Here is an 18,208-nt window from a genome sequence, read left to right as displayed (position 1 = left end):
TTTCTTCACTCCAGTAACAGTTTAACATCAATGTTCATGTCAAAATTAATGTGCCTCATTCTACTTTTCACTATTTATACAAGGCATTAGGTTTATGACTTTGACTTTAATAACAATTATATTTGCCTATAGTGAGATTTAAAACTAATAATTTCCAAACTGCTAACAGATTGTTCGCTGTTAACTACTGTTATAAAGCTATTTTAAAAATTGTAAATTGGCTTATAAAAGTGCATTATACCTATAATTAACAGCAGAAAACCTAAAATAAAAGCAAAATAGTGCAGATGCTGGAAATCTGAAATAAAAACACAAAAATTGCTGGAAATACTCAGCAGGTTTGCCAGCATCTGTGGAGACAGAAGCAGAGTTAACGTTTCAGGTCAGTGACCTTTCATCATAACTGGCAAAGGTTAGAAATGTATTGGATTTTGAGCAAATAAAGTGCAGGTGGGGCAAGAGATAACAAAAGGGAAGGTGTTGATAGGACAGAGGGTCACAGAGAATAACTGACAAGAATGTCATGGAGCAAAGGCAAAGGGTGTGTTAATGGTGTACTGAAAGACAATGTGTTCGTGCAGAGAGGGTGTTAAGTGACAGAAAAATGAACAGCCCTGGCCAAAAGCACAAACATGAAAAAAGTGGGCAGGCACATGGTAAAAAAAAAAAAAGAATGATGAAGCAAACTAAAATAAAATTAAAATAAAAAATAACTAAAAATAAAAAAGGGGGGCCCGTCATGCACTGAAATTATTGAACTCGATGTTCAGTCCGGCAGGCTGTAGCGTGCTGTTCCTCAAGCTTGTGTTGATCACTGGAACACTGCATTGATCCCAGGACAGATATGTGGGCATGAGAGCGGTGGGGTGTGGGTGGGGGGGGGGGGATGTTGTTGAAATGGCAAGCAACTGGAGGTTCGGGGTTATGCTTTCGGACTGAGCGGAGGTGTTCCTCAAAGCGGTCACCCAATCTGCATTTGGTCTCCCCAATGTGGGAGAGACTGCATTGTGAGCTGTGAATACAGTATACTAAATTGAAATAAGTACACCTAAATTGCTGCTTAACCTGAAAGGAGTGTTTGGGGCCTTGCATAGTGAGGAGAGAGGAGGTCGAAGGGCAGGCATTATGCCTCCCGCGATTGCTTAGGAAGGTGCTGTGGGAAGGGGACGAGGTGTTGGGGGGGGTAATGGAGGAGTGGACCAGGGTGTTGCGGAGGGAACAATCCCTTCGGAATGCTGATGGGAGGTGAAGATGCATTTGGTAGTGGCATCACACTGGACATGGCAGAAATGGCAGAGGATGTAGAGGCTGGTGGGGTGGAAAGCAAGGTCAAGGGGAACCAGAGAGTGGGGTGGAAGCTGGTTCAACTGAGGCATTCAGGAGGGAATTGGATTATTTTAAAAAGGAAGAATGATACAGGGAGAAGGCGGGGGAGTTGCACTAGGTGAATTACTCCTTCAGAAAGCCAACATAGATGACAGGCTGAATAGAATAACAATTCTATGATTCTACTCATTTTAGTATCCTATTCAAAATATTAGACGTTAAAAAGAGATAGGAGAATCAAATGTAACATTTTAATCTAGCCAATGTTTCAGTACATTCGTACAATAGAGATGAGCAAACCACAAATGTTTTTTGGCTACGACAGGACTTCAGTCATTGTCAAAGTGCACTCCTAGTCCAGGACTGTCTGTTGGTATCGCAGGAACTCGTGTTTCTAAGAGTGAGACTTTTGGTGTAAGCTGTTTTTCTTTTCACAATGGTACTTTAAACACAAGATTCTGAGTAATGGTTCTCCAGTTGGCAGGGGAAGGGTAGAATAATTTCCTCTTAACTGGGAGATGGTATTTTATTGTTTTGGTACCTTTTTTGTATATTTATTTAAATATTCTATATACCTTCTTGATGTTTGTTTGTCGTAAAATCTCCCAGCAACATGCTTTGAATATGCTTGTGTTGCTACAGGCTGATTCACATCTAATCAGTTTGTTACACTGGGTGGGGTAATACAAAGTGGCTTGTGATGAATGTTAATGTGTTTGCATGCATGCTGTGGCAATGTACACAGGACCCTTAAACTTGTAGGCATTCAATTATGAAAGCTGTTTTGACATGAAAAACACTTTCCAATATCACCTACTGTACTGGTGTTTGAATCAAAGTTTTAAAAATCCTTCTGATTCTATTTCTTTTTAAATTGCTTCTCATTAGAGTAAAATATTTTTTGACAGTGAAAAGAATAAATGTATGACACATGCATTAAAGCCAAAGAAGGATTAGGACAAGTGACCAAAAGCCCAGGTGAAGGGGATAGATTTTTAAAATATGTTTCCACTGTGGAGAAGTGGGACTGAATTAACTGTGCGCTCCTCCCGCTCCAGTCGTAACAATAGGGAGAAAGTATTTCTACTGGCAGAAGGGTTGATATCCAGAGGACATAGATTTAAGACGATTGTCAAATAGTACAAGAGGATAATGGTTTTTCTCTTTATACATTGTGTTTGATGATCTGGAATGCACTGCCTGAAAGGGTGATGGAGGCCGAAATTATTAGTAACTTTCTAAAAGAGAATTGTAACACACTCGCATGAAAAAGGAAACATTTTAGGGCTATGGGGAAAAGAGCAGAGGGGCAGTATTAATGGGATAGCTCTTTCAAAAGAGCTGGTTTCCTTTTGTGTTATGATTCTATAAATCATGTTCATCCTTTAAATTCTCCTTTTCTCAGTGGAATAATTGCCCATCACATTGCTGCAAGCAGTTTTATTACAGATGCAGAGTAGTTGTCGGATATGGAGACATTCTGTCCCCAGCTTTTTATACATTAAAAGAAAATATCAGTAGCAAAAGAGCATAGTCCTGTATATATTTTCGAAACTCTAGACATCACTGACTCCACACTTATATGGCAATGACTAGCTCAATAAATGTGGATAGATAATTTTAAAAAATTAACGTTGAACTAAAGAACTGTAATGCAGACATTGCTAGTTTGAGAGATTAATTGTTGAATAGCAGGGAATGGTCCTCATTGTAAAATCATCATGTACCATTATGAAAGTCCTGGGCTGGTTGCTCAGCTGCTGTGCTAGAGGTGAGGTGAGGAGGCATACCTGCCTGCCAGAGATACTCCTTCACCCCAACTGGTTTTTGGTCATCGGATCCTGACCCAGAGGCAACATGTCCAGCTTCCACCAGGGAGATGAGCCAGCATGGGACAAGAAACAAAATTGCAGAGTCTGTTGCTGCAGTGAGTAGAGGTAGTGTGCTGCCCACCAATAAATTTAAACATATTTTTTTTTTAAAGTATCTTCCTTGCTGTGGGAGCTGTGTGCCATGCATGTTGCACATTAAAATGGCCAGTGGTATCATTTCGTCCTCATGCTTTCAGCAAGTATTGTGCATTATGCAGGGTAACACCTCATTGCAAGGATTGATTTGGAATGGACGCTGTTGGTATGCCTTAGGAAGAGACACAGTAGAGTATACTTATTTTGGGGTTTCACCCCTGTGCTTGCTGACCTTCATTAGTTCCCAGCCCACTAATGTCTTGATTTACAATTCTCATTCTGGTGTTGTAATCCCTCTATAGCCTTGCCCCTCCCCATCTCTAAATTCCTACAGTAGAAAGGGAACTCTGCATTACTCTAACACTAGCCTCTTGAGCAACCCCACTTCCTGTACTCCACCATTTGTGGCCATCTAGATCTGAAACTCTGGAATTAATTTCTTAAATGTCTCCTCGCTCTCCCCCCAAAAAAAATTAACAAGGGTTTTTAGATCAGAGCTCTTACAGACAAAGCATTTGGGTTAACTATTTGCTCGTTTTTTGAAGGAAACAGCAGATGAGATGTTCTTTCAAAACTGGCATACAGTCTAACTTCTGAGCACACGCAGATCGGTCACGAGAATATTCAGAACAGCATTGAGAATTATTTTTAGCAGTCTTTCTTCAAATCAAGAAACACGACAAATTGGCACAGCGGACTTCACAGGGTCTTTATGGAATTTCTGGGAAGTGAGTTGGGTTGTGCTCTTCTGTCTTTTTTTTTTTGACACTTCAGCAGCACTTGTCTTTATCTCCTTCCAGAAGGTATAAAACACTCACTCTGACACAACCAGAAAGCTTGTCAATACTTTTTTTCTGCCCATCCCAGGTGCTCTGCTACTACTGGGCTGGTCCAATCAAAGGTGTGCTTGTCACTTTTCTGCCCCTGTTACCTGGGTTTCCGCTCCATCTCCAAACTGCAACACTGTTACCAATCCGGCTCCCTCAGTGCCCTCTTGATGGCTTCCTTTTTTAAAAAATAAGCTCGTACAACATTCATTCAGCTTAACCATAAATGTCCTTTTAAAAATACTTTTAACTAAAAAGAATCACTTTCGTAATACTATCTACTCTCTCAAAACCCCTGATACTTTTTGAATAGCTCAATGAAATCTCCCCTTAACCTTCTCTGCTCTAATGAGAACAATTCTAGCTTCTCCAGTGTCTCCACATAAGTGAAGTCCCTCATCCCTGATACCATTCTAGTGAATCTCCTCTGTACCCTTTCCAAGGCCTTGATTCCTGGGAGGAGCACTCCAGATAATGGGATCTCTATCTACTGCAGTGTAAACCATTACAATGTCTTGCATTTTAAAAAAATATATTTTCCAGCTTTTTTTTTCTTTTTTGCAGATCACTCCTGGTGACAAAGCATTCTACTTTCCACCCTGGTTAATCTTCTCCAAGTTTAGCTCTATTGCTGGATGAAAATTGCCTTTTTTAAAAAAAAGACAAACTTATCAACACGGCTCTGGGACACTTCAAACTCAAGTGTGAAACAGTGTAAACTATACACTGGAGAAAAGGTAATGACGTAACTTTTTAAAATTGCTGTACTAGTTAGCTTGACAAGTTGGTGAATGCTGATCTTGAAATGTGGGTCTATCAACCAGTCGTCTTCTGCAATCTTGTCCTTAACAATTCAATCTTCCATATGCCTGCAGTAGTATCTGTAATATTCTGTTTACTGTTAAACTAGTACAGAATGTCTGAAGTCAGATGGATTGAAAGAAATGAGAGCTTTACTAAACATGTCTTGCAACTATGGTTTACATCTTCCAAGCCTGTATATGAGGGTTCCACACATGTGGTGTTAAACCACTTCATGTGATTATGTATGCAGCATGATTAGCATATTTAACCCAGTAACAACCCAATGTCCAGTATACCACATTATACTACAGCATTGAGGCTGCTACAGCAGAACTGCAGGAAAAAAGCCTGATTCATCTTGAAGCAACAGTCAATGCCCAGCTATTGATGCCATTCTAATGCATCCAGAAATTGATATTTTCACTCTTCCACGAATCAGCTGCTCAAATATTACAACTACTTCAATTACAGACAGTATTTTGCATGATATACAAAACTCCTATTGGCTGATTCAGAACGTTGTACCTTAAGATCAGCAAAATGGGAGTTTACACATGTCTGATCTGTGACTGGAGGATGGACTGAGTACTGGTAACACTTTGGAGTCCGATAGAGGAAAATAAGCGGAGAGAGAACCACTTTGACTTGCTCTTGTGACGGGAACCATGTATGAATAATGGGTATAAACTTCTGTGAAAATATGCTTCTATTCATTTCAATAAAGCCTGCATCAAAAAGTCACAAAATAATTGGAAGGAAGATGCTGTTGATGTGCCCCACCCCCCACCAATAAGCAGACTAATTTGTTGTGCTCACATGACCTTTCAGAAAGTGATCAGTGCCTTTTATATTTCACATGGGCCAAAGAGGAGAATCTCTTACCATCCACTATTTAAGATCCAGTTGCTCCAGAATTTTTGTTTTGTGTTCTTGACTTTGTTTTTGGTGGGGTGGGAGGGATGGATGGGGGGGTGAGGGCCATTGGGGAAATCTCTGGACTGTAATATATATATGCTTGTGTAGACTAAACCTGCAGCTGCCATGCGATCATGGTCATAAGGCATTCCATCTGTTAAACATCGAGTTATATCACAGCAGGCTCACACTTCAGAAACTCCCAAGTACTTCCTCAATTGGCATGTTTGGTCACCCTCCAATGAAACAAAGTGTAGTGCTCCTAGACTGTGATGTGTGGCACAACACATTGTATTGTGCTAAAAATACTTAAACCTTTCTCACTGAGAGTGAAGGGGTAATAAAGTTCCCTTTTGTGCACCACTGGCAGTCTTTGTTTTTAATGGAAGAAGACTCTTTCATGGAACATTTGCACGGAATGTGAAAAGGGAAGTAACTTCATCCAACTATGAAAACCTGGAATGAGAATACTGGGGTATTTTTGGAATAGAAAAATTGGAGGAAATGTTAAAATCAAGCTCCATAGTCTCCTTGAGGAGAAATAGAATACCTGAAAGTGATCCCCAAGCAGTAATTTTTTTTTTTGAGGGTATAAGCTAATTAAGGTGCAATGGTTTGATTTTGTTTTTAATCATCCTCGGCCAGTTTGTTTACAGATATTACAAACGTGCTGATTTCAGGCCGTAATCTCACCTGCATGGGGATTGTGACTCTCCCCTCAATAGTCAGTGGGGCTGAAAAACCCTTGTAGCAGAATTACAAATCACCTTGGGGATTAACGACTAGTAAGAATGTTGATCAACAGCTCGAGTCATTTTTGCTACTTTCTCAATGTGACCAGAAAAGCTGTGCACAGGACATGGTTCTCTGCCCTGACTACACCCCAGCTGGAGTGCTGAGGGCCCACACTCCTCCAGAACTAGTGCGGATCCAAGCCCAACTATTCCTTTTTCCTATGATTGGAACCTGTGCTGCTGAATGGTGGTCCTGATGCTCCAGGAAGTCTTCAATGGCTTTCCTAGTTGGTGCCTCTTTGCATCTCAGATAAATACAGCAGACAATTTTGGAGTAACTTTTTTTAAACCCACTTATTAGAAAGTGAAACTCTTCTCCATAAGGAGTTGAGATGACTAACATAGATGTAGCTTCCCTGTAAAGTACATGAACACATAGGAGAAAGGAATAGAAGGATATGTTTGTGTTAGTTGAAGGAGGGGTGTGTGGAGCATAGACACTGACATGGACCAGTTTATGTATTGTAAATAGTATGTAATAGAACCATAGAACCATTAGAGCACAGAAGGAGGCCATTCAGCCTATGTCCATGCCAGCCACACAAAAAAAGTAGCCGCCCAATCTAAACCCACCTTCCAGCACATGGTCCATGGCCTTGCAGGTTACAGCACTTCAGGTATATGTTCAGGTACCTTTTTTAAATGAGTTGAGGGTTTCTGCCTCCACCATCATTCCTGGCAGTGAATTCCAGACACCCACCACCCTCTGGGTGAAACTGTTTCTCCTCATGTCCCCTCTATTCCTTCCACTAATCACCTTAAATCTGTGTCCCCTGGTAACTGACCTCCCCTGCCAGGGGAAACGGGTCCTTCCTGTCCACTCTACCAAGGCCCCTCAGAATTTTGTACACCTCAATTAAGTCTCCCTTCAGCTTCCTCAGTTCCAGCAAAAACAACCCTAGCCTATCCAATCTTTCCTCATAGCTGCAACATTCTTGTAAATCTCCTCTGTACTCTCTCCACAGCAATTATGTCCTTTCTGTAATGTGATGACCAGAACTGTACACAATACTCCAGCTGTGGCCTTACCAGTGTTTTATGCATTTCCAGCATCACATCCCTGCTTTTGTATTCTATACCTTGGCCAATAAAGGAAAGCATTCCATGTGCCTTCTTCACCACACTATCTACCTGTCCTGCTACCTTCAGGGACCTGTGGACATGCACTCCAAGGTCTCTCACTACTTCTACCCCTCTCAATATCCTCCTGTTTATTGTGTCTTCCCTTGCTTTATTTGTCCTCCCCAAATGCATTACCTCACACTTATCTGGATTGAATTCCATTTGCCATTTTCCCGTCCACTCAACCAAACCATTGATGTCATTCTGGAGTCCACAACTATCCTCTTCGCTATTAACTACATGGTCAATTTTTGTGTCATCAGCAAATTTCCCAATCATGCCTCCCACATTTAAATCCAACTCACTAATACATACCACAAACAGCAAGGGACCAAACAGAGTAAGGTCTCTGCCATACTGTCAGAGGGTATGATGTGGAAGTGTATCAGCTTGTGGTGGTGGTGGTGGTGCGGTGTGTTCAATAAACTTGAGTATGAGGGACATTGTGTGTGGCTGTGGCATGAAGCTTCTGGGGGGGGGGGGCATTGTGGGAAGGCAAGAAAATTTGGGCACATAAAGAATGAATTGGGATAAATCCAAATTGGGGGCAGCGGTGGCCCGGGGGGAGGAAAGAGAGTCAGCAAAAGGTTTCTGTTTTAAAAGGCACTGCTGTTTTTACTCTGTTCTGAATGTCACAGTAGACCTGCAAGGAAAAAGCTAATGTACATGCATACTGCCACTAGATGGTGCAGACAGTGTGGTAACTGGTCTTTTTAAATGCTGGGATTATTGGTAACCGTTTACCCATCATTAACCGGATAATAAAGACACTATGGGCATTTGTTCAGGCAGTACTTTCCCCAGCACAATTTCCTAGCCTGGGACCTCTTGGAACTATTGACGATACTAGGGCAGGACCTGTCGCTATTCTCCCCTCAACGGGAATAAATCATCAGCTATGGAAATCTGGTGCAATCTCAGGGCCTAGATCATTTTAACTATAAAAACTCCATCCAAACCGATGTGAAATGTGACCAATTATCTTGAATGGTAATTCTTAAATTCGATGGAATTTGAATAACAGTGCAATAATCTCTTAAAACACCTGCCATTCATCAAACTCATGCCTCTCGCCTTTTTTAAGATGAATTTTCAAAAAACATTTCTAATTCTGGTGATGGCAATTGATATTGAGCTCAGAAACTGATCCTGCAATCTTGGATCAATTTTGCACCGATGTTTAATCCAACTATTGATCAACGACTGACTGAATGTAAACTAATAGTACCTGGCATGTTGGGCTGATGCTGATTTTTACTGCAAGGGCACCAATGAAAGGTGTGAACCAGAGGACAGTTTTATTTTATTAACTTGCTTTTAATGTGGTGGAGAATCTAACAGCTGGGGGCGCTGGGCGGCCGGTACCAGTGTTTAGGCAGACGGTGTAGGAGTCGGTTGTTCTCGGCTCTCCTGCAGAGAAGGGGTGATGAATGGATGGAGGGGGAGCTCTTCACCCGTCTCTCTCTCTCTCCAGACCTGGGACTAGCTGAGTAACAGCAGCTGCGGCTGGTACTAGAGAATCTGCAGCTTCCCCAGGAGCCGTGGATCGTCCTGCAAACCCAGAGGCTGGGCTGAGACTGGGAGCAGCGGCTCGGTATCCGGCTCTCACCGACTCTCTCTCTCTCTCTGTTTATGGACAGGCCATGGCAACCTTGGTCTGCAGGGTCCAGTTCCTCGACGACACCGATCCGTTCAACAGCACCAACTTCCCGGAGCCCACCCGGCCCCCGGTCTACACGTTCCGAGAGGACATCTCGCTCATCAATCAGATCGCGGGGCTGCACCGACTGCTCCAGGCTCCGCACAAGGTAGGACACCGAGGGCTAATAGACTCAGCTTTTTGGGGGGGTGGGGTGGAGTGGGGGCTATTTGTTTCTTTTGTATTGGGGGGGGGGCAGCTGTGGGAAAGGGGTGTAATTGATTAGCTGTATTGGGGGGGGGGGGTAATTGATTAGGTGTGTGGGGGTGCAATTGATGGGTGTGTGTGTGTGTGTTGGGGAGGGGGTGCAATTGATGGGTGTGTGTGTGTGTGTTGGGGAGGGGGTGCAATTGATGGGTGTGTGTGTGTTGAGGAGGGGGTGCAATTGATGGGTGTGTGTGTGTTGGGGAAGGGGTGCAATTGATGGGTGTGTGTGTGTTGGGGAAGGGGTGCAATTGATGGGTGTGTGTGTGTTGGGGAAGGGGTGCAATTGATGGGTGTGTGTGTGTTGGGGAAGGGGTGCAATTGATGGGTGTGTGTGTGTTGGGGAGGGGGTGCAATTGATGGGTGTGTGTGTGTTGGGGAGGGGGTGCAATTGATGTGTGTGTTGGGGAGGGGGTGCAATTGATGGGTGGGTGTGTGTGTTGGGGAGGGGGTGCAATTGATGGGTGGGTGGGTGTGTTGGGGAGGGGGTGCAATTGATGGGTGGGTGTGTGTGTTGGGGAGGGGGTGCAATTGGTGGGTGGGTGTGTGTGTTCGGGAGGGGGTGCAATTGATGGGTGGGTGGGTGTGTGTGTTGGGGAGGGGGTGCAATTGATGGGTGGGTGGGTGTGTGTGTTGGGGAGGGGGTGCAATTGATGGGTGGGTGGGTGTGTGTGTTGGGGAGGGGGTGCAATTGATGGGTGGGTGGGTGTGTGTGTTGGGGAGGGGGTGCAATTGATGGGTGGGTGGGTGTGTGTGTGTTGGGGAGAGGGGTGCAATTGATGGGTGTGTGTGTGTGTTGGGGAGGGGGTGCAGCTGTGGGGCGGCGGGGAGTGATTGATTTGCTCAGGGATGGAGGGTGATGGTGATGCCTGACTTTTCCTGTCGTATGGAGACAGGGGACCTGGTGTCTGGTCCGTTTGTTCATACAGAAGCTCGTCCCTGCGGGGTGCCGCAGTGGCCCGGGTCTGGGGAGGGGGAACCGGGTCCCCGGTTTGCGGGGAGCTCCGGGCAACCGTTCCCGCAGTGTTATCCCTCCCGCAGCTCGGCACTGAAGGCGGGCATTACCTTTTACCGTCTGGTGCGGACGGGGTTTGTGTTGGATGCGGACTAACCGGGGCAAGGCTGCCGTGTGTTCAGTGACTGGGTAGGAGCTGCTCGACATCTCGCCAGCAATGCTGCTCCTTATACACACACACACACATCCTCTTCCCATCTGTTCTCCCTCTTATAATCTCCAATTTTTTTTTAATAGCCTCAGCGTCAGGTTGTATTTTGGCTCAACTATTTTTTAATTAAGTCTGGTCGCAGACTCCTCCTTCTAATCCATCACATGCTCCTTTTATCTCTGTCCCCCATTATGTTCCAGACTTTCAGATCCATGTTGCTGGTCGCAACTTGTCGACCAATAAAAGCAGACCTTGCGAGTGAATGTCTGCCCAGGGATCCCCCGGTGTGGAGATGGGGAGTAGGCAGCTATTTTCGAATTTTTGTTATTAACCCTCAGGAAGATGCGCAATCGGGTCTCTTTTTTTCTTCCCCCCTTCCCCCCCCCCCCCCCCCCTCCCTCATTAAGTACTTGCTGCATTCTTTTTTTAGTCGATGTTGTTCAGGACTCTCCCCCTCTCCTCACCTCCTTTCCGGACCGGTCCCGGCACCTGTGCTTCACTGGAACCGAGCTCCTGAGTGCCGGGGCGTGTGTACCACTCCCTGCTTGCGAAGGAAATTGCTGCAGACAAAAGGGGACTGAATTTGTATGAAGTTGTAGAATTGTGAACTTATTTCACGGGCTAACGGTGGCTGCCTTAGTGCAAGCATGGCGATACCATATAAGCACAAGCTGAAAACGCCAATTATAAATTGTTTCATCATTTAAAAAAAAAATCCCAGCGGCGACCTGCCACCAAGTGCAGTTCGTGAGTCTCGCAGATCAGGCGGCATTCTCCATCTGTGGTGAAGTAGCAGATTGTCCGATGGGGAGCTACAACTGGCCTCAGGCTGTGGGAGGAGGGAGTCAATCAGTCAGGGCTCCCATGACTATTTGACCAGCGAAGCCCATTGGAAAGAGTACATATGTGGGCATGAGTTTGGGTCAGGATTGGCTCTCAGCCCCCAGCATGATGTAACTGTTTGGCATTCACCAGTTTCATATAAAAAATGGCGATTTAGATGCCAACCAGTAGGTTGGCTAATTATAGAAGCACAAGTTTCCATCCTCCGGCGGACCAGTAACTAGGAAAACCCTTGCCTTTTATTCTCTGGGATCAATCACCAAGTCTTATGCTTACAGGATTTGTGTGTGTGTATGACCCTTGAGTGCAGTAATGTCATGCATTGTTTCAGTATCTATTTAAACAGGCACTTAACCTTCTGCCAGAGTGAAGGGAATAATGTGTGTGCTGTCAGGATTGTTTCACACTTGCCAATAAAAGGAAATAAATATTTCAAAAGGCCTTTGCAATTCTTATTGCTGCATGCAGCATAATACATTTTGAGCTTCAGCTTTTCCACATTAGTGAATATTCTGATCAGAACACTCCCAGTGAAGTGAGAATGCATAACTTTTGATGCAAAATTACTGTCATTACCTGTGAAGGGTTGACTCCTCAAAGCCTATATGGAAGTCTGTTCTGCTTACAAGGAAGAAATGAATAATAAATATTTTGCCACGGTGATGAGGCTTGATCTCATTGGATTGTATGCCAGACATGTGTCCTTGTTGTTGAATGTATAATGCCATTGATGCAGTTTATGCTGCTGAGTTTTACGAAGGGCTACATTTATATATAGAGAGAGAGAGAGAGAGATATAGCACTGAAACAGGCCCTTTGGCCCACCGAGTCTGTGCCAATCAACAACCACCCATTTATACTAATCCTACATTAATCCCATATTCCCTCCCACATCCCCACAATCCTCCTACCGACAGTAGGGGTAATTTACCATGGCCAATTTACCTAGACAAATCACCCAGAAATATATGAAATTGGTCAGGAATATTTCGGCTTGATAAGGTGTTGTGCAAATGCAAGCATCTTTAACTTTTATTATAATGCCTTCGTACTCCTCTTCCAAAAACTCTTCATTCTTCTGACTTCAGCCTTTTGCACATTTCCCCAACTCTTCACCCCCACCATTGGAATTCCCTCCAAAGACCCCTCAACCTCCCTTTAAGACACATCCTTGAAACCTACCTCTTTGACCAGGCTTTGGCCACCCCACCTAGTATTTCCTTTCACTTAATGTCCATTTCCTCCTGAAGTGACTTGAATGTATTTTTTAATGTTAATGCTATTTGAATGGAAGTCATTGGGCAAATCATAAGTATGAGACATTCAATTCTGCAGCCTACTCGATCCAGATGTTCCTTTACCCTTCCACTCATACACATCCAGACGTTATACTGCAAGGAAACAGACATTTTTCTTTTCTGTTTGACTGGTTCCTTGAAGCCCTACATAGCTCAAAAATACAAGTTTGTGAGATTCCTTAATGCATGGTGGCGCAGTGGTTAGCACCGCAGCCTCACAGCTCCAGTGACCCGGGTTCAATTCTCCCTGTGACCGCGTGGGTTTTTGCCGGGTGCTCCGGTTTCCTCCCACAGCCAAAGACTTGCAGGTTGATAGGTAAATTGGCTATTATAAATTGCTCCTAGTATTGGTAGGGGAATATAGGGAAGGTGGGGATGTGGTAGGAATATGGTATTAGTGTAGGATCAGTAGAAATGGGTGGTTGATGGTCGGCACAGACTTGGTGGGCCAAAGGGCCTGTTTCAGTGCTGTATCTCTGAATAAATAAATAAATTGCATGCTCCCTACTCTCCATAAAAGATGTGCTGATCCGAGCAGAAGCCTGTCCATAATTTAATCATGCTGTCATTTGGCGATGCTTTTAGTTGACTGAAAGGGGTGCCTTGCACTGGGAAGGATGGGTATTGGCTGTGATATGAAAGAGTTGGGTCAAGATGTGGAAGCTTGCTATCCAACCCCATCTTGGAGCACCATGACTGGTCCATACAAGACTGCGACAGTTTGAGAAGGCCTCGGAAAGTGGGATGGGCAATAAATGCAGTTATGGCATCCTACATTGCGAATTCTGTTCTTTGGCAGATAGTCTTTTAAAAATGTATTCAAGGCTAAAAAACACTGACCTTGCTTGTACATTTTAAATGTTCTCTGCAATTTCAGAAAATTAAAAATCGCACTGGCAATAGATCATTTAAACGATGCTCTGTGTGTGTTAGAGTTTATGGAGTCCTGCTGCTGCACCTCCTTCCATGAGTATCACAATGATATGAAAATATAGCTCCTACTAGTATTTTTTACAGTATAAAGGCATTAATGTACTTGTTCCTCTACTTGACCCTCTCAACTTTAATCCCTTATTCTTTTGTGCTATCTTATTAGAATTCTTTTTCCCTTCAAAGTAGATTCAAACATACAAATTAGGAGCAGGAGTAGGCCACTCGGCCCTTCGAGCCTGCTCCGCCATTCAATAAGTCCATGGCTGAACTGATTTACTCCATATTTCCACATACCCCCAATAACCTTTCACCCCCTTGCTTATCAAGAATCCATCTACCTCTGCCTTAAATATATTCAAAGACTCTGCTTCTACCGCTTTTTGAGGAAGAGAATTCCAAAGACTCACGGCCCTCTGAGAAACAAACTTCTCCTCTCTGTCTTAAATGGGCAACCCGTTATTTTTTAAACAGTGACCCCTAGTTCTCGATTCTCCCACAAGGGGAAACATCCTTTCCACATCCACCCTGTCAAGACCCCTCAGGATCTTGTATGTTTCAAACCGCCTCTTCCAACAGATACAAGCCTAGCCTCTCCAATCTTGTCTCGTAAGTCAGCCCGCCCATTCCCGGTATTAGTCTAGTAAACCTTCTCTGTACTGCCCCCAACGCATTTACATCCTTCCTTAAATAAGGAGACCAGTACTGTACACAGTACTCCAGATATGGTCTCCTCAATGCCCTGTATAGCTGAAGCATAACCTCCCTACTTTTGTATTCAATTGCCCTCGTGATAGGTAAATTGGCCATTAGAAATTGCCCCTAGTATAGGTAGGTGGTAGGGAAATATATAGGGATAGGTGGGGATGTGATAGGAATATGGGATTAGTGTAAGATTAGTGTAAACGGGTGGTTGATGGTCGGCACAGACTCGGTGGGCCGAAGGGCCTGTTTCAGTGCTGTATCTCTAAACTAAAACTAAACTAAACTAAACTATAAACAATAATATTCTATTAGCTTTCCTAATCACGTGCTGTACCTCCATACTAACCTTTTGTGATTCATGCACTAGGATACCCAGATCCCTCTGCACCCCTGAGCTCTGCAATCTCTCTCCATTTCGATGATATGCTTTTTTTTATTCGTCCTGCCAAAGTGGATAATTTCCCACTTTCCCACATTATACTCCATTTGTCAGGTCTTTGCCCACTCACTTAATCAATCTTTATACCTTTTGTAACCCCTTTATGTTCTCTTCACAAGTTACTTTCCTATCTATCTTTGTGTCATCAGCAAATTTAGCAACCATATCTTCGGTCCCTTCATCTAAGTCATTTAGATAAAGGATTGCTTTTGCATTTTCATGCTGTAAAATGAGAAAACACAATTCTACGGTGGTAGGGCTATCCCAGCATCCATAGGTGTAGTGAAAGTTCTTCATTAAAATTATAGGCTTGACTGTTTTTCATCAGTTTGCTAACCTCCGTCATCTTTTCTGAATTTGTTGTTGTTTGAGTTTGTAGCATATGGAGACAGAAGTCGAGGAAGGGAAGAGAAGTGTCGGAAATTAACCATGTAAAAGGTGAGAGAAGGGTGGAAATTGGAAGCAAATTTGATGAGGTTTTCCAGTTTAGGGCAAGAGCAGGAAGCAGCACTGGTCATCAATGTACCGGAAAAAGAGGTGAGGGAGGGGGCCCACCGATTTCCCACTGCTACCTTGACTACACTTCCTCACACCATTTCCTGTAAGGACTCCATCCCATTCTCCCCGTTTCTCTGTCTCTGCCATATCTGTTGTGATGTAACCTTCCACAACAGTGCTTCTGATGTGTCTTCCTTTTCTCCTCAAGCAAGGATTTCCCCCCACTGTGGTTGACCGGGCCCTCAACCGTGTCTGACCCATTTCCCGCACCTCTACCCTCACCATTTCCACTCCCTCCCAGAATCGCAACAAGGTTCCCCTTGTCCTCACGTTCCACCCCACCAGCTTCCACATCCTCCACCATTTCTGCCACCACTGAACACATCTTCCCTTCCCCTCCAGTCAGCATTCCGAAGGAATCATTCCCTCCGTGACATCCTGGTCCGCTCCTCCGTTACCCCGGACACCGCATCCCTTTTCCATGCAATCGCAGGAGGTGTAATACCTGTCCTTTTACCTCCTTCCAGGTGAAGCAGCGATTTACTTGTCCTTCCTTCAATTTAGTATACTGCGTTCACACTCACAATGTGGTTGCCCTTTATATTGGGGGAGACCAAGCGCAGATTGGGTGACCGCTTTGCGAAATACCTCCGCTTAGTCTGAAAGCATGACTCCGAGCTTCCAGTCAATTGGCATTTCAACACCACTCCCACCCCCTGCCCCAACCCCTTGCTTTCATGCCCAAATTTCTGTCCTTGGCCTGCTGCAGTGTTCCAGTGAACATCAATGTAAGGTCGAGGAGCGGCACCTGATCTTTCGATTAGGCATTGTGGACTAAACATTGAGTTCAATAACTTCAAAGCATAACTGACCTTTAAATATTTTTATTTTTTCATTTTATTTTTTCTTAAACCATGTGCCTGTTTTTCATAGAGCTGCTCATTACTCTGCCATTAACACTCTCTCTGGACAAATGCTTTGTCTTTCACTGCAAGTATTAACACACGTTTTTTTTGCCTTTGTCCCAGGACAGCTTTGTTATTTAATCTCTCCTGCCCTCTGCCCTATTGAACACCTTCTCTTTTGTTTTCTTCCCCACCAAACCGCCCCCCCCCCCTCCCCGCCAACTTCACTTGCTTAAAACCTAATTCATTTCTAACCTTTGCCAGTTCTGATGAAAGATCACAGACCTGAGACATTAACTCTGCTTTCTCTCTCCACAGATGCTGCCTGACCTGCTAAGTATTTCCAGCACTTTCTGTTTTTATTTCAGATATCCAGCATTTGCAGTATTTTGCTTTTTATTTGGAGGTAATTGATTAATTTGTTTTAATTTTCCAAAATTGCCTAGATTCAGGGAAGGTTCCATTAGATAGGAAAATAGCGAATGTAGCTCCTTAATTCAAAAAGAGGGAGGGAGGGAGATAGAAAGCAGGAAACTACAGGCCAGTTAGCTTAACATCTGTCTTGGGGGAAATGTTAGAAGATATTATTAAAGATGTTCTAGCAGGCACTTAATTTTAAAAAAACAATTAAGGTCAACATGGCTTTGTGACAGGGGGATCGTGTTTAACCAATTTATTGGCATTCTTTGAAGAAGTAACCTGTGCTGTAGATAAAGGGGAACCAATGGATGTATTGTACTTAAATTTCCAGAAGGCATTTAATAAGGTACCACATCAAAGGTTAATGTGGAAAATAAAAGTTCATGGTGTAGGGGGTAGCATATTGACGTGGATAGAATATTGGCTAGATTAGAGGAAACAGTAGGCATAAATGGGTCATTTTCTGGTTGGCAAGTTGTAACAAGTGGTGTGCTGCAGGGATTGATGCTGGGTCCTCGATGTTTTACAATTTATATAAATGACTTGGATGAAGAGATCGAAGGTATGGTTGCTAAATTTGCTGATACAAAGATAGGTCAGAAAATAAGTTGTGAAGAGGACATCATGAGGCTACAAATGGATATAGCTAAGTTATGAGTTGGCAAAGATCTGGTAAATGGAGTGTAATGTGGGAAAATGTGAAATTGTCCATTTTGGCAGGAAGAATAAAAAAGAAGCATATCTAAATGGTGAGAGGATGCAGAGGGATCTGGGTGTCCTAGTGCATGAATCTCAAAAGGTTAGTATGCAGGTTCAACAAGTAATTAGGAAAGTTAATAAATGCTATTGTTTATTGCGAGGGGAATTGAAGGACCAAAATGAGCAATTGCTGAACCTGCATTTTGACTCTCAATTTCTTTTTTTAATTTCAAAGGAAAACACATCCAGTGACAATGGCGTTATCTATAGTGGTTTATAATCATAATTTTAAATCGTATGCTGTCAATAGTGTGATGCAAGACAGTGTTATGGTGTCAGTGGTTGTTTTGATGTAGGTAGGCCATGTTTTCAACAGTCTCTTCAAGCTATGGAGGGGATGGGGAACGGTCATCTAAAGAAACCTTGGTAAGCCAGAAGCAAGATACTTTGAACAGTAAAGATTAAAGCGCAAAGATTTCCATAGGAAGGAAGGATATTTTTTCGTCCCCCACCCATCCCTACTTTTCTGGTGGTAGCAGAGATGATGCTCACAAGATGTGTGCAACAGGCAGTGTTCTGTGCTTGTAGCTTATTACTAACAGTTGCTAAGGCAGCCAGTTGAAGTATAACAGATTAGGAATACAGGA

At 43.6% G+C, this 18,208-nt stretch overlaps 1 protein-coding gene across 7 annotated transcripts in view; it reads left to right on the top strand.

Annotated features, from left to right (window-relative positions):
• The first annotated feature begins 9,135 nt into the window (after positions 1–9,135).
• fhod3b (formin homology 2 domain containing 3b) overlaps positions 9,136–18,208 on the top strand; it is a 603,766-nt gene continuing 594,693 nt past the window's right edge. For all 7 annotated transcript variants that reach the window (XM_068055417.1, XM_068055443.1, XM_068055407.1 and 4 more), the window contains exon 1: positions 9,136–9,563. In XM_068055417.1, coding sequence (XP_067911518.1) covers positions 9,399–9,563 — 165 coding nt within the window. In that variant the 5' untranslated portion in view covers positions 9,136–9,398. The remainder of the gene's footprint in view (positions 9,564–18,208) is intronic.

Source organism: Heterodontus francisci, chromosome 2 (assembly GCF_036365525.1).
Source record: "Heterodontus francisci isolate sHetFra1 chromosome 2, sHetFra1.hap1, whole genome shotgun sequence".
In the NCBI taxonomy this organism is placed as follows: domain Eukaryota; kingdom Metazoa; phylum Chordata; class Chondrichthyes; order Heterodontiformes; family Heterodontidae; genus Heterodontus; species Heterodontus francisci.
This window is presented reverse-complemented; position numbering and strand designations above follow the sequence as displayed.